The sequence below is a fragment of the Brettanomyces bruxellensis genome, chromosome 9, assembly GCF_011074885.1.
Source record: "Brettanomyces bruxellensis chromosome 9, complete sequence".
Classification (NCBI taxonomy): domain Eukaryota; kingdom Fungi; phylum Ascomycota; class Pichiomycetes; order Pichiales; family Pichiaceae; genus Brettanomyces; species Brettanomyces bruxellensis.
Window position 1 is genome coordinate 2657838 of NC_054690.1, and position 23895 is coordinate 2681732.

At 36.6% G+C, this 23895-nt stretch overlaps 9 protein-coding genes and 1 non-coding gene across 10 annotated transcripts; 5 read left to right on the forward strand and 5 right to left on the reverse strand.

Moving 5' to 3' along the window:
- Window positions 1-64: 64 nt before the first annotated feature.
- On the reverse strand, window positions 65-1900 carry BRETT_002978 (uncharacterized protein; the record flags this gene model as incomplete). Its single annotated transcript, XM_041281495.1, has 1 exon — window positions 65-1900. One exon carries the CDS (start codon window positions 1898-1900, stop codon window positions 65-67), a length of 1836 nt encoding a protein of 611 aa, XP_041139286.1.
- Window positions 1901-2053: 153 nt separating this feature from the next.
- On the reverse strand, window positions 2054-2137 carry BRETT_002979. Its single transcript has one exon. It is a non-coding gene; the product is annotated as a tRNA-Leu (tRNA).
- A 718-nt stretch (window positions 2138-2855) lies between these two features.
- BRETT_002980 (uncharacterized protein) lies at window positions 2856-3875 on the forward strand (the record flags this gene model as incomplete). Its single annotated transcript, XM_041281496.1, has 1 exon — window positions 2856-3875. The coding sequence occupies one exon, from the start codon at window positions 2856-2858 to the stop codon at window positions 3873-3875; it is 1020 nt and encodes a 339-aa protein (XP_041139287.1).
- Window positions 3876-10688: 6813 nt separating this feature from the next.
- Window positions 10689-11948, reverse strand: BRETT_002981 (uncharacterized protein; the record flags this gene model as incomplete). Its single annotated transcript, XM_041281497.1, has 1 exon — window positions 10689-11948. The coding sequence occupies one exon, from the start codon at window positions 11946-11948 to the stop codon at window positions 10689-10691; it is 1260 nt and encodes a 419-aa protein (XP_041139288.1).
- Window positions 11949-13795: 1847 nt separating this feature from the next.
- YHM2 (Mitochondrial DNA replication protein yhm2) lies at window positions 13796-14737 on the forward strand (the record flags this gene model as incomplete). Its single annotated transcript, XM_041281498.1, has 1 exon — window positions 13796-14737. One exon carries the CDS (start codon window positions 13796-13798, stop codon window positions 14735-14737), a length of 942 nt encoding a protein of 313 aa, XP_041139289.1.
- A 285-nt stretch (window positions 14738-15022) lies between these two features.
- Window positions 15023-16420, reverse strand: BRETT_002983 (uncharacterized protein; the record flags this gene model as incomplete). Its single annotated transcript, XM_041281499.1, has 1 exon — window positions 15023-16420. One exon carries the CDS (start codon window positions 16418-16420, stop codon window positions 15023-15025), a length of 1398 nt encoding a protein of 465 aa, XP_041139290.1.
- Window positions 16421-18104: 1684 nt separating this feature from the next.
- BRETT_002984 (uncharacterized protein) lies at window positions 18105-19232 on the forward strand (the record flags this gene model as incomplete). The annotated part of the gene is made up of 1 exon (XM_041281500.1): window positions 18105-19232. One exon carries the CDS (start codon window positions 18105-18107, stop codon window positions 19230-19232), a length of 1128 nt encoding a protein of 375 aa, XP_041139291.1.
- A 592-nt stretch (window positions 19233-19824) lies between these two features.
- Window positions 19825-20610, forward strand: BRETT_002985 (uncharacterized protein; the record flags this gene model as incomplete). Its single annotated transcript, XM_041281501.1, has 1 exon — window positions 19825-20610. One exon carries the CDS (start codon window positions 19825-19827, stop codon window positions 20608-20610), a length of 786 nt encoding a protein of 261 aa, XP_041139292.1.
- A 214-nt stretch (window positions 20611-20824) lies between these two features.
- Window positions 20825-21721, reverse strand: BRETT_002986 (uncharacterized protein; the record flags this gene model as incomplete). The annotated part of the gene is made up of 1 exon (XM_041281502.1): window positions 20825-21721. One exon carries the CDS (start codon window positions 21719-21721, stop codon window positions 20825-20827), a length of 897 nt encoding a protein of 298 aa, XP_041139293.1.
- A 1229-nt stretch (window positions 21722-22950) lies between these two features.
- Window positions 22951-23787, forward strand: BRETT_002987 (uncharacterized protein; the record flags this gene model as incomplete). Its single annotated transcript, XM_041281503.1, has 1 exon — window positions 22951-23787. One exon carries the CDS (start codon window positions 22951-22953, stop codon window positions 23785-23787), a length of 837 nt encoding a protein of 278 aa, XP_041139294.1.
- Window positions 23788-23895: the final 108 nt, after the last annotated feature.

Sequence of the window (23895 nt, forward strand, 5' to 3'; positions counted from 1 at the left end):
TTATTATATACATGGCTTATTAAATATATTCCGATTGAATAGGATTACTGTTATTCTCCGGTAATTATGTTAGCTTTTTGTAATATATTGCAGTCGTGTCCGGACCAGCAGTTATAACTTGCTCATATCGGTTAGTCTTTTTCAGTTGCAACCGATTATTTGCCTGCTCTGTTTTGGACAGTGCCTTTTTAACGTGGTTACCAGGCTCAAGTAAAGATGGCGGCGCAATTGGTACGGCTGACCTTGACTTCTTTCCATTTCCAAGCTGTCCATATTCATTATCTCCCCAAACATAGACATCCATGTTATTCAACATTGCAACCACGTGATTTCCTCCAACAGACCAATTTTTTACCCCTATGTTCTCTATCTCTTGCTTATCTTCGTTATACTGCTGTATATTGTTTAAGACCTTTATTTTACTAGGTTCAAATTGGCCATGAACATATCTACCTGTACCAAGTTCACCTTTCAGTCCATATCCCCATGAAAGATGAAGTAATTTATCAGTGCTGTTGCCCAAGATTTCGTCCATATTGAAATTTCCTCCTTTCTCCAAAGAGTTTTCAAAAAGATCAAATATGTTTGATGAAGTACATGTTGCAAATGCAGTCTGACCCCCAGCCGCAATGTCTACGCATTTTGGAAGTTCATCCCTCCTAAAATAGTCGGAGATAAGTTTAACTGGCGAAGGAAACGAAATTACTTCGGCGTTATAGTCCATTTGAGTACCAATAGAACCGTAAGTGTTTTTACCGAATTCCCAAACCCTACCAGTGGAATCTAGACACATTGTAAAGTAGTCGCCTGCAGCAATTTTTGTTATTTTTCTGCTTTTGACGTGTTTCCCATCAATGTATTTATTCAAAAGGGTGACTTCATATATTTTGTTATTCTCAGGTGGTGCATCGAATTGTGACAAGTTTGGTAATCCAAATTGACCCCATGAAGAAGGAATTTGTTCACCACAACCAGTTGCAGAAGTATATACCTTACCGTCATTCGAAAGAAGAACTAAATGATACTTTCCTGCTGCAATGTCTTTTATCTGTCCTGTAGTATTCAATTTGCAAAATTTAACCTCTGAATTTCCAAACCACCCTTTTTTGGTTCGTCTGAAATGGCTTTGACCCTCTATTGACTCGGGCATGTAGATCACTTGGCCATTCTTACTCAATGCATATATTGCACCGTGACTAATACATGCTTTCACTAAATTCTGACCTTTTAAAGAGGCCTTTGCGGAATCTCCGCCGAAACCATCACCCCATTGAAAAAGGTCACCTTTATCGTCAATAAGAACGCCCGATTTGGAACCAAGAGCAACATACCTAGCATATTTGTGATCAAATATCTTTAATCTCTTCATCACCGTTTGGAATTTTCGTCGTCCATTGTCACAAACAAGACTACTTCCATTATTCCCACAGATGTACACTCCAGGCTCTGATGAATCATTTGGGTTGTCCACCTTCGCATTCTTCCTGTTCAAACGTTCCTCTTCCTTCTCAAAATATTCTGCTGGTATAACACCCTCTTCCTTCTTCGAGGTTTTAACTCCTCTTCTCTCATATAACCATGTCTTCACATCATTCCTTCGGAAAATTCCCGCATATAACGTGGCGCTTCCAAAAAATATTATTATTGTAAAAAGTCCTATTTTCACATATCTAGTTATTCTATTAGCATCATCATACACTCTGTCCTGTGGCAATGATTGTTTAATTTCATTCAGTCTTTGTGTTTTTATTAATTCATACTTCCGCTTCTTTTCGAAGTCAATTGACGTCTTTTTAAGTTGCAATATGATACCTGATGAATAAATTTTTCTCACACCAAGAATTGAGCATTTCGCAGCCACACTTTGACAAGGCCATATGGAATAGCGTGAAAGAATCATTGAAAATCTTTAAATTCTCTGGTAGTTCCTCTAGGAGAAATCTTATTGAAAAGGAAAATCCGAAGCCCAATCTTAAAAGTGATAGCCGAGCCTGAAGTAGGTGCAGAAAGAAAAATATACGAACCCCATGAAAGAGAGTTAAAAAAAATCAATTGCATACTGCAGGATTCGAACCTGCGCACTCACATGAGTAACAGATCTTGAGTCTGTCGCCTTAGACCGCTCGGCCAAGTATGCTTGTTGTTATTTGTAAGGGGTCAAACCAAGCGCATATTGGTTTAAAGCCAGATAAAATATTAATGAATTCATTTACCTGATTAGGTAACACGGAAAGATATAAATAGTTTCCGAAATAATTTATGAGAAGCGCGAATAAGAAATAAAGCGTACTGAAAGGATAGTGACCCGAAGGACAATAAGAAAGAGCTACATCGGAATAAGCTGACTAATATTCGTGTGGCGACTGCATATGCAAAACAACAGGTTTTTGCATGATCGCGGGTTATGCTGAATTCACATAATGTGATGTTCCCAAACAGGATGGATTCCTCTTTGGCATATAATTTGTTATTGTATGAAATTGGAAGAGAAATGGAAGAAGTGTCATTCTCCATTTAATATAAATATGCGCCCTTGCCCTCCTTGGATACAGAGGCAAGGTTAGATTATGATTTAGTTATTTTTCTAGAAAGGGAGATTGAAAAGATAAGTTATTAGATGGAATAATGAATGAATAGAATGATTCATAGAGAGCTATGAGATAAGAGATATGAAAGGATACGAGAAGTATCAGAGAACAATCTTATTAATCTATTATATATCTTTAGACGGATTTGGTAATCATCTAAAGAATCCTTATACTTCAGGTTATAAAAAATAATATTTTGTTACCTTCAGTCCGACCATTTACATTTGGTAGCATCGGTAAAGATTCAACAATCCAGCAACAGGCAACATGAGCAACCAAGAAAAAGACAAGGAAATTGAGGAAGTTGAAGCACCTCTCCCACCACCTCCTCCACCAGCTAACATGTCGGAGAACACTCTTGTTCCAAATCAGACGTTTGATGCAAAAGGTCCGGATGTTGAAGCGGACGTGCACACTTTGGTCTCTAACATTGAGGAGTGGGGCAAGTTGACGAAAGCAGCACCAGAGAAGAAAAGGTTTCTTTTGATTAGAAGTTTTAGAGGACGCGCTGCGAAGTGGAATAGGCTTTATGTGAAGAACAACCCAACTGATAGTGAAGATTATGAGAAATTAAAGAAAGCCTTCCTGGACAAGTTTGCACCAGAAAACGCGAAGAATGCAACATTTCACTGCATGCACTTTTTTGACGCGTACCAAGGAGACTGGTCTGTCACAAGATATGCAGACGAATTCCAGGCTCGCCTTGACAAGGACGAAAGACTTATGTCATCACCTTTACATGTGGTTTGGAAATTCCTTCAAGGACTTCGGGAGGAAATTCGATTTGACGTGGCTAACCGCATGGACCCTGCGAACGAAGACTTGAGCACGGTAATTGCTATGGCAACAGACTGCGAAGCTAGCCTTCATGCTCAGTCCCAACAGACGTATGGAAGAAGTAATCACAATTCAGGCAGAAACCAGGGCAACGGGAAGAATGTGAGAAATGGAAACAACAATGGTTTCCATAAGGGCAACCGAAACTCTAAGTTCCCTTACAAAAACAATCGGCACTCTAAGGGAAACCCAAATCAATACCAGGGTAACCCATCTGGCAACCCTCAGCAGAACTTTCAAGCTAATGGGAACAACAACCGTGGCTATAACCAACGCAACGGTTCCGGTTACAACAATCAGCGCAATGGCTCAAACTATAATAACCAGCGCAACTTTAATACTTGGGGTAACCGTCAGGATTTGAATTCCATGGACGCTAATATGAATAACGGCCAACCAAATTATGAGGACCAGCCAGGAGCACCAATGCCGGAACGGTTAAATCATTAAACTCAGCTGTAACGGATCGTATAGTTGAGGTGACGCAAGAGTCAAATGGTCCACAATTATCCCCTGATTTAGATGTAAAGGGAAAGGAAAGTGTTTTTGTTATTGATAGTGAGGCAGAAAAGTCGACAAAACAGAAGATGGATACACTCTTACCAGAGCGGTTAAAAGAAGGACATGATTCCTTGATGCTCACGGATATTTCAGATCCTGTGACGGCCACAAGGCCTAAAATTCCTGTTTGTGTTAACGGCAAATATACTACTGAGGTTATTTTAGACTCAGGAGCATCTGCCAATTTTATTTCGTTACAAGTTCTTAAAGATTTTGATCTACTGAATATGTTAGATCCAGGCCTACCTCTTGAGGTTAGTGCTGTGGGACATATTTTAAAGACTGAAGGATCTATTAAGTTAAATTTATGTCTTAGTCTAAGTATTGAATTGAATGTTTCTATTTCGTTTTATGTTATTGATATTCCGACGCGAGACACGTTTCTCGGTCTACCTTTTATTAGAAAGTACCAGCAATATATTGATTGGAACAAGATAGGCGTACCTAATGTTTCCGAATCAGAAAGCACAGATGTGCCAGTATTAAATTATCTGCAATTCCAGAAGGAAATCAGATCTAAAGATAGCGATTTTCGAATGCTATATATTCAGACACTTACTACAGAGAATACTTCTATTTCTCCGGAAGAAGAGATTAAAGGCTTAGATAGCTATAGAGAACAGATCTTGAACGAGTTTTCAGATGTCGTGTCAGATGAATTACCTACAGATCTACCGCCAAGTAGAAGTCTTGTGCATAGAATTATTCTTCAAGAGCCGAATAAAATAGCTTATCGTCGGCAATATAAATTATCTCATGCAGAGTTAGAAGAGTTGACTCGGCAAGTTTCTCAGCTTATGCGCCAGGGATTTATTCGCCCAAGCGTTAGTCCATTTAATAGTCCAGTGTTATTTGTTAAGAAGAAAGATGGCTCATTACGTTTGTGTATTGATTACAGAGCCTTGAATGAAAATACTATTAAAGATAAGTTTCCGATTCCCGACATTGAGCGTCTTACTACAGACTTGGGAGCAGCGAATGTTTATTCGAAACTAGATCTTATGTCAGGTTACTATCAGGTCAGGATAGCTGAACAAGACATTGAAAAGACTGCATTTTCTACGGACTCCGGGCATTTCGAATGGATTGTCATGCCTTTTGGACTTACGAACGCACCGTCAACGTTTCAGAGAATGATGAATAATGTGTTACAGCCTTACATTTCGAAATTTGTGAAGGTCTACATTGACGATATATTGATTTATTCGCAGAGTGTTGAAGAACACTTTGGCCATGTGAAAAAGGTTTTAGAGTTATTAAGACAGAATCACCTTATCGCGAAAAAGCGCAAATGTGAGTTTTTCTTCTCGCAATTAAAATTTCTAGGTTTTATTATTTCTCCGGATGGAATTAAGACTGATCCTGAGAAGATCGAAGTCGTTAAAAATTGGCCTATGCCGCAGAGCAAGAAAGATGTTCAATCGTTTTTAGGTCTCACCGGATTTTATCGCAGATTTATCAAAGACTATTCGAAGATAGCCGTTCCATTACATAATTATGTGGCAGGAAACGAGACTTGGTATGATAAACAGATACAAGCCTTCGGAAAACTTAAGCAAGCCTTAATTACAGCGCCTTTATTAGTTCATCCAATATGGGATCGAGACTACACTTTTAGAATCCACACCGACGCGTGCGGGACAGCGCTAGGCTATGTCTTAGAACAACTAGACCCCGAAGGAAAAGTTCGTGGTGTCATTGCTTATGGTTCAAAGAAATTACTACCAGCTCAGATGCGTTATTCGATCTACGAGCGTGAATTTTTAGCTATAGTTGAAGCATTAAAAACATGGCGTTATTACTTGATGGATAAAAAGTTTATTATTCAGACCGACCATCGCAGCTTGAAATATGTGAAATATCAAAATTCCATGTCTCAGATGAGAGTTGCGAAATGGCTAGATTTTCTTACAAGATTCGATTTTGAAATTGAATATATTAAAGGTAAGACAAATACAGCGGCTGATTCATTATCCAGGTATCCAAACTTATCGTTATTAAAGCCCATGGATGACAGTGAGGTCACCTTAGCTTCTATCGCTTACTTTGACTTATCAGCAGTTCTAAAGAAAGCAGCAGTTGATCAGCAACTCGCTACATTGGTATTAAACCGTTGGAACTCAGCTCTTAAGAAAAATATTATAGCAGGATACTCAGCAGATACGAAGTTTGCAGAGGTTTATAACACTTTGAAAGACCATAAGACACCTAGTCCACTTATTCGGAACTATATTAAACATTTCCTGTATAGGAATAAGCTACTTTACTTCTCACCCAGCGTAAATGGGGAACACAGGTTAGTAATACCTAATGATAAGATTATCCGCGATCGACTAATGAGACAATGTCATGATTCTCCGTCTGCAGGACACTTTAGTTATTGGAAGACATATTTGTCACTATCTGACATGTTCTATTGGCCTAATATGTTACGACAGGTTAAGAAATTCTGTGGAGCTTGCAATGTTTGCGCTCGCAGTAAGACAACCACTCAAAAGCCATTTGGGCTATTTCATCCACTACCTGTGCCAAACGGACGTTGGACAGATGTTAGTATGGATTTTGTTACCGGTTTACCTAGAACCCACGAAAATCATAATATGATTATGGTGATCATTGATCGTTTCTCGAAGATGGCACATTTTATTCCGACAGATGATAATCTTGATGCGGAACGCTGTGCGCAATTGTTTGTTAGAGAAAGTTACCGATTACATGGATTTCCAACTACGCTTGTTTCTGATAAGGATATAAGATTTGTCAATAGATTTTGGCACACATTTACTAAATTAGTGGGAACGAATACGTTAATGTCTACTACTAATCACCCACAGACTGATGGTCAAACTGAAAGAGTTAACCAGATACTTGATACTCTTATTAGAGAGTTAGCACGAAATGCTTTGAATGATTGGGATAAGATTTTACCCATGGCAGAGTTTGCCTATAATAGTGCTATTCAGAATTCGACAGGTTATAGTCCATTTTACGTTGCTCAAGGATATAATCCTGATTCTCCAGCTCATATCTCCGCTGATATTATTGACTCAAACCGTTACAGTCCTAGAGCAGAAGACTTTGTGAGACGACTTGAATTAATTGGTCGACAGGTTAAAGATAACATCGTCCAGTCGCAACACTCGCAAGAAGCTCAGTATAATCGACACGTACGTGATCATACATTTAAGGTTGGTGACTATGTCTTAGTCAACCGCAACGCTTTCGGAATTAAGCGGCGGTACCAAAAAATTCTACCAGTCTATTATGGACCTTTTAAGATAGTGAGACCCAAGGGGCCGAACACTTTTGAAATTGATATTCCGATCCAACCTTACCAAAATAGGACTATGAATGTACGATGGTTTAAACCATACTTAAAGCAAGATGCTATTTACCCCAAAGAACCTCCGCACACTGATCTCGAAGTTCGAGACAGACTTTGTGAAATTATTGGTATAGCAGGTATTAACTGATACAAGACATATGAAGTCTTCGAGCAAGATTGCTCTCCAAAACATGTTTGTTAGATACCTATGACATACTTTGATTGTTAAGACTAGTTATGAACGTGTGTTTGAATTGATGACTCCAACAAAGATATCAGATACTTGTACGTATCATACGATTTCATTTTCCTAAGAAGGAAAGATGCTAAGACCAGGCAATGCTTACGAAGATATCTAAATGTTTTGTGAGATTTTAAAAAATTATAAATCGAGGACGATTTTTCTAAAAAACGGCGGTAATGTAAGGGGTCAAACCAAGCGCATATTGGTTTAAAGCCAGATAAAATATTAATGAATTCATTTACCTGATTAGGTAACACGGAAAGATATAAATAGTTTCCGAAATAATTTATGAGAAGCGCGAATAAGAAATAAAGCGTACTGAAAGGATAGTGACCCGAAGGACAATAAGAAAGAGCTACATCGGAATAAGCTGACTAATATTCGTGTGGCGACTGCATATGCAAAACAACAGGTTTTTGCATGATCGCGGGTTATGCTGAATTCACATAATGTGATGTTCCCAAACAGGATGGATTCCTCTTTGGCATATAATTTGTTATTGTATGAAATTGGAAGAGAAATGGAAGAAGTGTCATTCTCCATTTAATATAAATATGCGCCCTTGCCCTCCTTTGATACAGAGGCAAGGTTAGATTATGATTTAGTTATTTTTCTAGAAAGGGAGATTGAAAAGATAAGTTATTAGATGGAATAATGAATGAATAGAATGATTCATAGAGAGCTATGAGATAAGAGATATGAAAGGATACGAGAAGTATCAGAGAACAATCTTATTAATCTATTATATATCTTTAGACGGATTTGGTAATCATCTAAAGAATCCTTATACTTCAGGTTATAAAAAATAATATTTTGTTACCTTCAGTCCGACCATTTACATTATTTGTAAGGGGTCTGCTTTGGTTTGAACCTAAATTATTTTAGATTATGTAAGTACAAAGTGATTTGTGTGTTTGTTTTGAAGTGTTGAATCAAACCACTAAAAGATGAAGCATTGTATGTTGTAAAATAATGTTTTTAGAATGTTATGATGTAATTTAAGTAAGTGTGGAAGTAATGTATAAGGAATGTCAGAGTATATAAATCCCGTGTGACATTTGTATCTACTTAATTGCTCACATATCTCTGTGCCGTAGCACTACCGAGCGCGCAGATGCCCAAGGTTATGAACGGGATTGGCCATATAGTTCGGATATAGAAAAGACTTCTGTTGCATAGAATGACCCCCATAACAAAATAGGGTCCTTACGAACACGTTTGTAATCCAGCGAGAACCCGAAGGTTACTCTTGGTTTCAGCTGAAGGTTCACTTCAAGATGGATTTCCTTATATGAATATGTATTGCAAATTACACAATAAAGTCGTCGTCCCTTCTAAGAGACACATAGTATATAAGGAAAAAGTAGTACATACATATAAGAGATATTTTTCCGCAGAAGTGGAATAGGTCATTCTCAGCCGAAAGTAGATTAGGGAGAAATTTATTTCACAGGAAAAATTTCCCCGCGAATTATTTCTTCTATCTGTCTGAACATTAATTTGATTCACATATTATAAATCAAATACCAGTTGAACCTTTATGCGTTATTAACATATGAAACATTATTATAACTCATAGGTTCCGACAAGGAAATAATCATCTAGTTTGTATTCACTAGGATATGGATAAAAGCACCCCTTTGTATATGTTTATAATTTGAAGTATTAATATCTTTATTTTTAATGACTTGTTTTTTTATCTGTTTTATTTGTTTTTCTTATTTTTATCTTCTTGTTATCTTTTCTCTTATTCTTCCCGTTCTCTTCTTCTGTAAGCTGTTAATGTCAAAACAGTGAAGCTCTCGAACAATGGAGTTCAAGTAAGGAAAGATGGTATTGTTATATCATCTCATTAATACGAGAACTATATCTATATAAAGTGAAGCTATTCTATTTTGTATATCATTATACATACTCTTTATTATATACTACTGTCAGAGTATATAAATCCCGTGTGACATTTGTATCTGCGTAATTGCTCACATATCTCTGTGTCGTAGCACTACCGAGCGCGCAGTTGCCCAAGGTTATGAATGAGATTGGACATATAGTTTGGATATAGAAAAGACTTCTGTTGCATAGAATGACCCCCATAACAAAATAGGGTCCTTACGAACACGTTTGTAATCCAGCGAGAACCCGAAGGTTACTCTTGGTTTCAGCTGAAGGTTCACTTCAAGATGGATTTCCTTATATGAATATGTATTGCAAATTACACAATAAAGTCGTCGTCCCTTCTAAGAGACACATAGTATATAAGGAAAAAGTAGTACATACATATAAGAGATATTTTTCCGCAGAAGTGGAATAGGTCATTCTCAGCCGAAAGTAGATTAGGGAGAAATTTATTTCACAGGAAAAATTTCCCCGCAAATTATTTCTTATATCTGTCTGAACATTAATTTGATTCACATATTATAAATCAAATATCAGTTGAACATTTAAGCGTTATTAACGTATAAAACATTATTATAACTCATAGGTTCCGACATAAAGTAAAAATAAAAAGGAAAATGAAGTGAGGTAAACACACATAATATAAAAAAAATATTTATTTCTCAGAAACAGAATTATGATCGCGCATAATTATTTTTCTACAGATTTCCTAACATACACAGTTAGTGCATTTTTTTTAGGATTGTCAATAATAAATATTATTCTAAATTTCCGTTGTTTAAAAATAAGTTCAGATCTCAAAACAAATAAATCCAATGACATATAATAATAGATTACCTGATACTAGGTAATATTCTCATATGTCCGACATAAGGGGAAAAAGGAAAAAAGGAGGAAATTTTATGCGGGGTTACACTCCAGACGAGAACGAGGAATACACGGATTGTGAATCTTCTTTTGGAACTATAATTATTTCTTTTCTGTCAAATTATTTTCCTTTATTCATTTTTTATTATGCATCAGGAGAAATCTTTGCTGTAAAATGAAATTCGATCCTAATTGATTCTGATTCCTTCCTCTAAATCTTTGATCGATCGATTGAGAGTATCTGGACAGTTCTATCACAATAGGAATAATAATAATAATAATAATAATGTACATAACATATCGAAACATAGAACAGCTATCCATATTCAGATGGAGTGCAATATAAGCAGGAAAATTTGACAAATGTTTCTCAGTTTTCAGGTTTCAATCCAACTCCATTATGGTTGCGAAACATCATAACACCATTTTTTCCTTCTACAAATTCGCAGTATCTGGATACTTTCCACAACGACTTCCACATATTTTCATTCGAATGCTGGTAATAATTTCCCATAATCTTTTTGATAGCAGCCGTGCCAATTCTCGCATTGTAAAATGGAATTCTAGAACAATAATGATGTAGAACATGTGTCTCAATTATATCATGGAAAAAAAAAGGACCAATAAATCCGAAGTTTCTATCGATAGTGGCAGCTGCACCCCTAGAGAAAGTCCACTCATTATCCAGATAATGTGGCATAGAAAAATCAGTGTGCTGCAAATAGGTTATAAAAACCAACCAATGATTAGTAAATAAATATGGAAGAAACCAGTTTACCAATACACTGAAGCTGCCAAAATAGATGATCCAGTTATAAAGCACAAAAAGCTGGGTAAGGACACCTATATCTGATAGAACAATGTACCAATAATCTTTTTTCTCAAAAATTGGAGCATTAGGGTTGAAATGGGAAACACTAAATCTTGAATAATTAGGATATTTCTGTCCAGTGACATTGGTTAACAAGTACCAGATCCACCCACCAAGTTGCTGAACAAGAATAACGTATAAAGTGTATAGAGGGGTATCAACTGCTATGTCGGATAAATGAAGGACTTTTCTTCTTTGCAAGAACTCTTTCTTTGTGGCTGGAACAAAAACGGTATCCCTGCTCATATGACCTGTGGCCTTATGATGCTTTCCATGAGAGTATTTCCAGGAGAAGTATGGAACAAGAAGATACGAATGAAGAATCCAACCTGTCGTGTCATTAAGCCAACCATAAGGAGAAAATGCTTGATGACCACATTCATGAGCCATTACCCAAAAACCCGTGTATGGAAGCGAGACACAAAACGAGTAAAAAACCCACGCCAACCCTCTTATAAATTTTATAGGAATAAGCGGAATTATATTTCTGGCCACTATTCCGAACAAAAAGCAACAGCAGAAGTCTCGAAATATGTACAACATTCCTCTGTACCAACAGCGCACATAGCACTTTTTGGGGATCGCAGATAAAATATCTTTTATGGTAAAATCAGGAACTTCAAAAGTGTTACCTAAAGTGTCTTTTGCGATCATATTCTTTGTGATGCTTCTGCATCTTGCGGAATTGGTGCCTTTCAACCCAGTTATTCTTGCATCATGACTCTTGCTATTGAATCCAGAAACTGTAGTAACAGACATTTTTCAAAAAACTTCTAGGGATTTCTTCTACAAATTTACCCTTCGCACCCAACTCGAATGGATTGTCTGACCGATCACTAATGTTAACGAAATGAAAATTCAGGGATTACCAGCAATAATATAGATAAACGGCAGAAAAGCAAAAAAAAATTCCGTAATGAAAAATGCCTAACCGATCTTGGTGAATTTAATCCAATATATTGCCGGTTAGCATCTTGGGCCAACAAAAAAGATACAAACTCGCCGAATGAGATAGTACATTAATCAATAATAAGATCTCAAAAGGTAATTCATTCTTATATTATTTTTAGATAATTTTTTTTTTCAAGTAACCATTGTGCCACAAATTGTTGTGCACATGGTTCCTTTGACTCTCTTCAAAATTAAGCTTAATTATAAATATTTGAGGAGCAGACCCTGGCATATAAATGTTAGTTCATTGATCGATTGATGTGAAAAAAAATTTAATTTTTTTTTTCACCCGAGATGAGGTAAATACTGATTGTTTCTATACGCCGGCTGCATTTGCAACTATGAAAAATATTATAGGGTGTCCACAAAATACACAGTGCAATGCATTTTCTCAAGAGTAACGGCGAGGGGAGGAGGGATGGGACTATCAGGAGTTATAATCATGCCGTTCAGTTAATTTCAAAGAGTTTGGAATGCAAATGTTAATAAACATGTATATATTTCTCTCAAGATATTCAGAACTGTAAACACGCTTAAAATATGGAAAAGGAGGCATGATGCTTGTTAGGTGTGAGGAAAAATCGGGAAAATATAAAATACCTGCGGTATGAAAAGAATAGATGAATCTATCTATCAATTTAACACATCAATACCATAATAAAAAAATTGAACACTAGATTTCCTCAAGCTTCATTTAGCTTGAAGTCAATTGATGATTGATTGACTTTACCTACGCAAAGAAAGATACGGAACTAGACCAAAAATTTTTCTTCCCCTGTCATCTTCTACAGATCCGGTTTTATCTTGATTTTTCACCTCTTTTTTATCACCGGTTAGGCCGGGGTTTTTCACAAAATATCCGCTCGGTGTATAAAAAATCACCAGGCTTATCCGTTCCCTGATTTTACAAGGCATGTATCACACAAACAAATAATTTATACGTAACCATTTAAACTATAGTTGTTGATACGACAGAAGAAGATGACTTTCTGCACATACGATCGTTTACGTATGAAGGAGCCAAACCGGACATCGCAAATTTTCAATATTTTCAGTTTAGCGCTTTTTTTTTGAACCCCACCGCTACTTTTTTTCACCCACATTATCCATTATAATCAGGATAAAGAGTTTTAACAAACCTCCGTTCACTTACACATGATCGAAACAAAACAAAAAACAAAAAAACATTATGACAGTATTCCGAGGCCGATGCCACTTTTATATTGAAGAATCAGTGACCACGCTGTCTGAAATAAACCGGACTTAGTTATGCTGTGGACCTTTTTTTCGTCAAAATACGATAAATAATAGGAAAAAGGCTGAAGCATTCCTAAAAGAGGTAGCGAATGACCCGGGAAGATAAGTGACCACAATAATTTACCTCATTCATTTTTTTACCTATTCATCAAAATTTCTCAATTAGTAGCTCCGCATTGCGCAGTTTTAAGATTTACTTGTTCTTTTATTTTTTGAAGTTTCTCCTCATGACCACTAACGGGTTACCTTAGTATTCTTAAATACCATGCACCTGCCCTTAACTTTTTATACGTCTTTCTCTCATCTTGAAAAATTTCGCAGAAATTTCAATACAAAGTGGAAGTAAAATCCTAAACTATCAGCCTTTACTAAGACCAAGCTCCTGCTTTTACCGAGTCATGACTGACACTAAAAATGCAAATCAAGATGGAAGTCCTCAGATCGAAAAGAAGCCTGTGAGCTGGTCCAACATAGGGGTTGGCGCTGTTTTAAACCTGTCTGAAGTGACTACTTTGGGACAACCGTTCGAGGTTATGAAGACCACCATGGCTGCAAATCGTGACTTATCTCTTATCGGCTCTATCAAGCACATATTTTCTAGAGGAGGATTTAAAGGCTTTTACCAGGGATTGATTCCATGGGGCTGGATAGAGGCTGCAACTAAGGGCTCAGTTCTTCTTCCAGTCTCTACAGAAGCTGAATATAGACTTAAACTTTTGGGTTGTGATCCATTTCTTGCTGGTATAGGTGGAGGTATGACAGGAGGTGTTGCACAGGCATACCTTACTATGGGTTTCTGCACGTGCATGAAGACGGCAGAAATTACAAGAAAGAAGGACGTTGGCCCAGAAGGAAAGGCGCCAAAGACTACTTGGGAGGTGTTCAAAGGTATTTACAAGAAAGATGGTATTAGAGGTATTAATCGTGGTGTCAACGCAGTTGCATTGAGACAATGTACTAACTGGGGTACAAGATTTGGTGTTTCTCGCTTGGCCGAAGAAGCAATTAGGAAATTCAGAAACAAGAGTGACGGTCAGAGACTATCACCTTATGAGAAAATCTTGGCCTCAGTTATCGGTGGCGCTATATCGGCCTGGAATCAGCCAATCGAGGTGGTTCGAGTCGAGATGCAGTCACGTACTCCGGATCCAAACAGACCAAAAAATCTTTCTGTCTGGCAAACAATGAAGTACGTTTACAAAACCAATGGAATTAGGGGTCTTTATAGGGGTGCAACCCCTAGAATCTGCTTGGGAATCTGGCAGACCGTTTTCATGGTCTGCTTCGGTGATTACGCAAAAGAGTACCTTGCTGACAGAAACCAAAAGAATGTGATTTAACGCAGGACGTACACAATATATAAATTGTTGACATTGGCAATGTATTTGAGATATATAACAATAGTTCGGCAATTAGCAGATTACAATAACTACAAATAAAATATATATGGTTAATATTTACGCTATTGTATAGTGATAGTCTAATGTAATGCAATCATATGATGTGTACCGACACTGAATATTCGATTTTTCGTTACTTTATTAATTTAGATGTCATTTGTTTCGCAGGGGTACCTGGAAAAGCGTCCTTAAAAAGGGTAAAAACTAAGAAAGTACAATGCAACGTTATTTTCTTCGCTGTATTCCCCATCGATCATAAGCATATAAGCCTGAAAATGTCAATAGTAGACCAATATATTGAAAAGTACTGAAAAGTGTACCTTCAATGAAAATGGAGAAGGATATCACAATGATGCGCTTCAGAATATTTGCTATGCTATAATTAATTGGACTGATTCTTCCTAATATTTGAAATGCAACAATTGATTGCATAAAATGTGCAATACCATACACAAATATCAGAGCTGCGACGTGAACGTCAATGAACTTCAAAGATACCACGGGATTAGAAAATTCAGATAGTATGTAAAACGGTAGTGTTAAACAGTAACCGACAACAGAGCAATAGAAAAGGACTGATATTTTATCGAGACGCTTCCTCGAATCCTTCACCATTTTGTTTAAAGATTGTGAAGAATTTCCGTAAAGCGGAGTAACAGGCATGGATATTGGAAGAATGGAGGATCGAGATTCAAAATCTGATTTTGAAACTTTAATATCTAACGTTTGCGCAAATGATTTATCGTCTAATTCCCGCTGATCGGTTTCATAAGTTAGAAACTTTTTTGCAAAGATATTCTGTGAGACAAATATTAACATTGAAATAAAAGCAAAAAAACATCCAACATAAAAAGGATCATTCTGATTTCTTGAAGCACTTTCAGGTTTAGTACAGCTCATCATGACCCCAACAATCAACGGGATTAGTGTGACATATGTCTTAACACCAAAAGATCTTTTGAAAAGAAATCGATATGTGAGAACAGTAGCCATTGGAGACAATGCTTTGATAGTGTGAACAATGGACACAGGAACCAACGATGTCGCTTTGTTATTACTTAACTGACCAAGGAACTGAAACCCACCCATAGGAACCGTAGCTTTAAGGAGTAGAGCGGAAGGCTTAAAAAAGTTTCTTATGATTGAATAGTCGTAGCTATTTAAATTCTCCGGAAAAGTTCCTTTAGGAAAACACGCTAGAAAGGAAAATGATTTATTGTAGGAGAAAGATCGTTGTAAATCGCTAATATAATACGGTGAACGAAATTTCGTGGATATTGAATAACTAAAATCAAGATTACCATGACCTTCACCACTACTCTTACCCCCACGAGAATGCCTGTAAACAGATAGCATCATGTCCAATTTTCGAACGGTAAATACCGATAAAACACAATACCATATATTCATGATGAATTGAATCTGACAAAGAGTTACCGGAAAAGTAAACCGTTTGAGTATCATTTTAGATGATGATGTTGATATAACAGATGTTAAATACCACGTTAAGCAGAGGGATACGAGTTTCCAGTCAACTGTTGGAAACCATGCACTTGCTTTAGTACAATGTGATCCTCGAATGGTCTTCTCATCGTGACTTTGTGACATTATTCTTTCTTCCATTTAAATCCAAGAGTTATGGTGTGACGACAAACAGCTCTATTTTGCTGTAATTAACTGCTCAAAGAAAACCACAATGTAAATATATTTGCAGGAAAAGCAAAGCTGAATAAATTAATAAGATGAGTTGTTATTCGAACAATTGTGAAGATAGGGGAAAGTACAGCAGTGCAAATAAAGTTTAAAGTTCATATACTGGAATAAAAGAGCAAGAACATGCAGAAGGAAAGCCCGTTCAACCTCAAATCGAAATTGAGGAGGTCAGTCACTTCTATTCAAGACCACAACAAAAATAGATTCCTCATCCAAACAATAGATGAAGCAGGGAAAAAAATGAAAAAAAAATTTTTGGCTGTTTTAGCATTACAACTAGCCCAGAAAAGTACATGAACAATAACAACTTACAGGGATAAAATTCTATGAGAGGATGGCAGTAAAAAGCGTGAAAATTGAGCAATAATACTTCAATATCAATATAACAAACAGCAAAGGGTACATATATTTATACACGTATTGTATTTTGAGAAAGCATATATAATTTACCTTTAACACAAAAACAATTTTATGCTCCTGTTGGTCATTTCATGCTGCTGATGTCTATCACAATAAATTGAGAAGGACAAGTCACACCTACAGTCAGTTAGTTCTTCAGAACCAGAACTTTACGGTAAAAGTGGGAAAAATAAAATTGCCAAGCGTTCATAGTAACAACATCAAAGAGAATGTATAAAAAATCTGGATTTGAGTATTAATATATATATATATATATATATGTGCTGTTGTTAAAAAAGGTAAGGGTAATGCAAGTCCAAATTAAAACAGAACAATTTAAAAAGTGAAAATAAAAATTGAATCCTTTTCGATCCAACATATTAAATACCCCGCAAACGTGCAACAATTATAATAAAAACTTATGGAATTATATTCACAATTTTTTTGTTTATATTTATTATACCCAGCTCTCCCAATTCATGGTAACTGCTCGGTTATCAGCTATTCTCATATGAGTAACTTTAAAGCGCTTACCTTATATAAATTCGGAGTTCAACAGGAAACGAAGTAGCCTGTTGAATTGAGTTAATAAAACACATACACTTAATGCACTTGGTATATGCTAAATATATTAATATATGTGATTGAATAGCTTTCACAAGTGCTATTCTTATTTGTCACTTCATCGTAGACTATTTGCATAGTTCCTGCAAGAGGTCAAAACGTAATAAACAATTTTTTTCCGCTTACGAAAAGGCACATTATCAAAAGATAGGTAGACATTTTTCTAATTCAAATATAAGCACATAATTAAGATCGGTGACAAAGATTGAAAATGATCTTGCAATTCAAAACAAAAATTTCCCTTTAAAGTTATCGGCCCTTTACCGTCGTTTTGCCTTGAACGCTGACGTAATCTTAACATTGAAATTTGGATTTTTTGCTTGTATGCGACCGCCAAAAGCTGGATTTAGACGCACAACAGAATTCAGAGATTAGCATCCCCATCGCTACCCTAACCTTAAATTGCGCTATCTTATTATTTTTTTTTCTATCTTTAAGGGAATTATAATGTACAAAAATATATATATAAAACAAAATTGCCAATAAAATCTAGTTCTCGTAGTGACATATTTATTTTTGGTTCTGATAGTTTTGATTATAATATTAGCTATCTGATCTTTATCAATGTAACATGTGCTCTTTATCACTACGGCTTATATTGATTCACAGGCCTGCTATTATTTATCGAAGACAAATTTCATCACATTTAAGATGCTATGCGATCCCGGTTGGTAAAGAAAGCACAAATGATAATATTGATCCGGAGCTTTTGAAACTCCTGCACTCATATCCAATGCGTCGAGATGCTTCTCCATATGAAGTGATGGGATTTGGATCTGACCGGACTATAAACACGTCTACAATCAAGAAACGATTTCATAAACTTGCCCGTATTTATCATCCGGATTCCACCACTATGGACGGATGTTCGTTATGCAAGCGTACATTTTTTACGACTAATAATGGACAAAAATCTGGAACCGATAGGCTAACACAAGAGATCAAGACAAAGAGGTTCAAAAAAATAATGGTGGCTTATGCTCTACTTAAAAATCCACTAACAAGATCAAATTATGACAATTATCAAGTTGGCTGGGAAGATAATTCTCGTACGGTTGATCAGTCGAATCCGAACTTTCACAGTCCAAACAAGGTTTACTACGATCATATGTACGAAAGATATAGAAGATATGGCCACAGTAGGACAGGAACATGGGAAGACCATTGGGATCCTTATGATAGGGCTCATGAATTTAGGGATGATAGTACAACATGGGAAGCTGGAGGGGGGACATTTGGTGAACAGTTTCGGAAAAATAGGACTAGCATTCTAATCTCAATTGCACTCTTTTTGAGTGCTTATGGAGCCCTTCAAGCAATACATACGTATTTATTTGACGATTTGATAGGTGAGGACTATACACAAACATACTCTTCAGATGAAATCGATGAAGAGTGCAAGGCAAACTTAGTTAATGCACATGTTAATTTTGGTTTTAGGGATACAAAAGAAGATAGAATTAACCGTTTTCTATGGTTCAGGGAGATCAGTATGCTTCTTAGAATTGGGGATTTTCGACAGGTCATGAATTACATGAAGAGAAAAGATTTACTGAGAGAGGATGAAAAGACAGGTCAGGTACTTCTAGTTAAGTATAACAACAATGAATTAATGAATCAGAAGGAGGCACACAAAAAACCTTGTCATGAGTCCTACGGAACATCACGGACACAGTCACACTCTTCGTCTGCAGAATAGATAGGGAAGTGACAGAAATTTGGTACAGCATTTTCTATTACTATTTGTTCGCTTATTATTACTTATCAGCACTTAATTTATTCAATATTTATTTATTTTGACAGGATTTATGGCTTAATGGCGCTACCGAAAAAATACCGTGAAATTAATTCACATTTAGCTTGCATAGTAGAAACCTAATTAATCAGAAACGTAATTGTGTAATTTCAAGACACAAACATATAGAACTTTTGTATTCGTCGTTTATCATAATTGGCTTAATATGATGAAATATGTACATAGTGTATTTGTTTACGAGAAAGTAACAGTCGAAAACTAGAAATGATCTAGAATAAATACCAATCCGCGGGGACGCGTAGTGATGATTGAGAAATTGGAATTTCGGTAAAATATCGAGCTCCGGGAAAATTGCAAGCCCTCAGGCAAGAAATTTTAGGAGGACGGGAAAAAGAGAAAGAGAGAACTAACGATCGGTCAGGCATGGTGTTCATAAAACCTAAGAGTATTTATTTTGCGAAAATATCCGACTGGACATACCTAACAAACCTCCAACGAAATATTAAGGGGTATTTGGATAATATAGCAACTTACCATGGACTTTATGAAACCAGAAACAGTTTTAGATTTAAATAATATTCGGCAGGCCTTGCAAAGGATGGAAGATACTATAATCTTCTATTTTATTGAAAGATCACAGTTTTTCACTTGTCCATCCGTCTATAAAAAGGACGTTTTCCCAATACCTAACTTTGATGGATCATTTCTTGATTGGCTCCTCTCACAACATGAAAAAATCCAATCTCAGGTCAGGAGATATCAGGCACCAGATGAATATCCATTTTTTCCTGAGATTGTTCAGCCAAGCTTTTTGCCAAAGGTTAATTACCCACCAGTTTTGGCAAGCTATGCTGATGAGATAAACATCAACAAGAATGTTTTGAAAGTTTATGTAGACAATATGGTGCCGGGCATTAGTAGTGGATCTGGTGATCAGATGGAAAACTTGGGATCTGCAGCGATGGCTGATATTGATGCCTTGCAATCTTTATCCAGACGTATTCATTTTGGAATGTTTGTTGCAGAAGCAAAGTTTAGGAACGAGACGGAAAAATTCACGAAGCTGATTAAGAATAAAGATATCAAGGGCATTGACAAAGCAATCACGAACACGGCAGTAGAAGAAAAGATATTAAAGAGATTACTTGAGAAAGCTAAAACATATGGTGTTGACCCAACTTTAAAATTCACCCAACATATACAGAATAAAGTGAAGCCAGAAGTCGTTGTGAAAATTTATAAAGACTATGTGATTCCTTTGACTAAAAAGGTTGAAATAGACTATCTTATGAGACGGTTGGAGGACGAAGAAACCACATAATTTCACAGCCAATTTATATAGGATACATGTCAATTTAATAGCAGACTACCCATCTTCCCACCTTAATGAGGATACTCTTCTATTCGCTCGAAAGTGTAATTATAACAAAAAAAAAGTCTAAACATGTTACTTAAACTACATATATTGGTTCTTCAAGAATCAAATTAAAGAAGACATCATAGGGGCAGGGATTCTGTTTAAAAGAATATTAGCATCAGCCAATAAGTCTCATAGTCTCTTCAAATGCCACAAACGTAGCAGCATTTGCAGGTGCAGCCCTAAGTAATGTTGGCACAATACCCTTAAAGAAACCACGTGCACCAAACTTCTGGAAAATGTATTTAGCGGCTTGGGAGTAGCTGCCAAATTTAGGATTCTTGTAACTATCTGCTTGCATATTAGATTTTAACACATCAATTGGATAGATTGAAAGCCACATAGTATAACCTGAAAGACCACCGAAAGTACATAGTTTCCAGCTCTCAAGTTGCTGTCTTGTCTTTCCCTCTTTTTTCATTTGTCGTTGAACTAAACCTTCGTAGGTTAGGAAATAAGAACCGGATCCGATACCCTCTCTCAATTCTGTGGCACCCAAACCTTTGAATAAAAGACGAATACCACCTCTATTATATAACTTTTTAATAACGTCAAGTGGGCCGGCGAAATCCTTTGGACCAGTGGTCTGGGTCTGTAAGCGGATCCTAATGTGTTCGATTGGACCAGCAATTAAACCGTTAGCTAAACCGGATGCAGAACCTGCCATAAAGAATTGTGGTAAAGTCATCTCACCACCGTTATTTTTTGCCTTGAAAAATCTTTTCATTTGCTCATTGACCGCAAACTGAACTGAGACAACTGCTCCAATTCCAATCAACGGTGTCAACGTACCCTTATAGAAAGCCAAGGGACCTTCCTTAGCAAGTAACTTTTTAACCACGTCCCATGATGAAGAATAAGTTCCTGGCGGAGCAGATTGTATCCGGACCTTTGTTGTATCAAACGGCTGTCCAACTAACACCTGTGCGATACCACCTGCAGTTCCACAGAAAATATCTTTCAGGGCACGGTATGGATCCGAATCTATGTCTTCTTGAGGTAGAGTATCAGCCATTGATAAATTATTTACAAATGTTTAAAATAAAATATCTTTCGAAGTAAAACGAACGAAAAAAATCTGTTTTACCAGAAGTCGTATCCAGTAGCGACTTTTTTGAACGGAAATGCCTAAAGTGAAATGCAGTCCTGAATCGCACAAATATGAGGATAGTGACAGCTAAGAATACAAATAATCAAACACTCAATCAATTATGGAAATCCGGTCGTGAAGAGGAGGAAGCGTGTATCTACAATTTATACTTAAGGCCAGAAGCCGCAGGCATGACAACACAATAAACTAAACTTAATGACCAAAAATTTTCACTTTGGATGCTTATCTAGTAACTCTTTCCGAGATCATTCTTTTTTTCCAAATTGTCGAGTGATCGATCGTACTACAATAAGATTCAGGTCAAAAAAAAAACGATAGCGAAAAAAAGTAAAACGATGGCGGAATCTGATTGGAGTGCAGAAAAAAATTAAACGAAAATAATGCCTACCGGAGAAAGTTTTGCTTAATAAGAGTTCGCTCTGAATGGCATTATCCATAGTACTTCCTCTGCTGACATTATGAACTCTTTTATCATCAGGGCAATTTTAAGCTGGGTCGCTGTGATCGAAATACTTTGCCTTATAGAATACCCCTTTTCGGCACCAGTAGTTTCAATTCTTATGTACTGTATTTTCCGAATTACCCTATAGGCCTTTTTAAATCTGTGGAGAGTTCGCAAACAGGACTTTTTTTGACTCGGTGCAAATGACTTGGGTTGAAAATTGACTTCTTACTTTTCTTTGATCTTTATGGATAAGCAAGGGCATTGTCGCTCAGTATCGGTGGAAAAAATAGTCAGGCAACATAGAAATTCTGTTTTCTTATTTTATTTCAGTCGCGTCGATGAAAGTCAAATTAAATATATCTGTAACTGGGAGTGGAAGAGAGATAGAGAGCGAAAATATTGCGAAGATAAATTTATTATTGGCCTTCTTAGTTCCTTCATTTATTGAATAAGGAGTTAAGTAAGTTTTCAAGAGAAGCATATTTCATCTCGCCTGCAATCTTAAGGAATGCATGCATAACGAATAACGAGAATTGTTTAGTATCAATCAGAGAAACCGGAATATTCAAGAGATATTGTTAAAAGAAATTTTGAATCGTCAGAAACAGGAAAGCAGAGCAATTTTATAATCTTTTAGTCAACTACTGAACGTATAAAACAGTTTTTAGGGTACCAGGAATACCAAAAAATGCCGGCACAGAGTTGGAAGCGAGGAAGCGACGAGACTGCTTTAACCATATCATCTAAATCTATGAAGACATTCGAACTCGCGACGGGAAAAGATGACAAAATTTCGGGTGGTTCAGGGTCGAACAACATAAAATCGGTGGATGATAGAAATGGTAAGAAGCACGAGAGCATACCAGTTGATTTGAGAACACAAAATATAAAACAGGGGACCAAGTTACTATTTCCAAAATTTCCAGATCCATTGATGAATAGAGAGCTTTTAATCACTACTTCTTTTCTTCGTCCTCACTCCGGGTTTGTAGGCACACAACAATCTGGAAGGCTAGCATATGATGTTCAGGTTGATCTTAAGGAAGTAAATTTGGAAAAATCTTTCCTTACTGGATTCCTTACCATTCATGGACTTACTGAAGCACATCCAGAAATAACCACTTTTTTCAGAGGGGAAATAGTGGGACCGAAGTTTTCTTTTTACACAAAACATCCCGAATGGGGATCAACAAAGAAAAATGATATTCAGCATTGGGGAAGATTTCCTAGCTGGAGGAAGCTTAATTTTAATACAGATGATGATGCAGAAAACCACCAAATATATAAAGAAGCAAAACAAGGCGAGTTTTTGTACATGCGATGGAAAGAATTATTTTTGGTTCCCGATGCACGTATTAAAAACATCAAAGGTGCGTCTTTCACTGGATTTTACTACATATCATTTAATCAGCTTACCGGATCTATCAGTGGATTATATTTTCATAAGAGCTCGGACAAATTTCAGAGACTTGATCTTTCGCATATACCTGATGGAGGTATATCTCCTACTTATCAATATGCATGACCTATTTCGTCAGCATAGACCTTTTGTATTTTCTTGTTTGGCATTTTGTGGCATTTTTTGGAACTTTATAATTAATAAAACGGGAATCATCTTTGGGGTCTTAAAAGA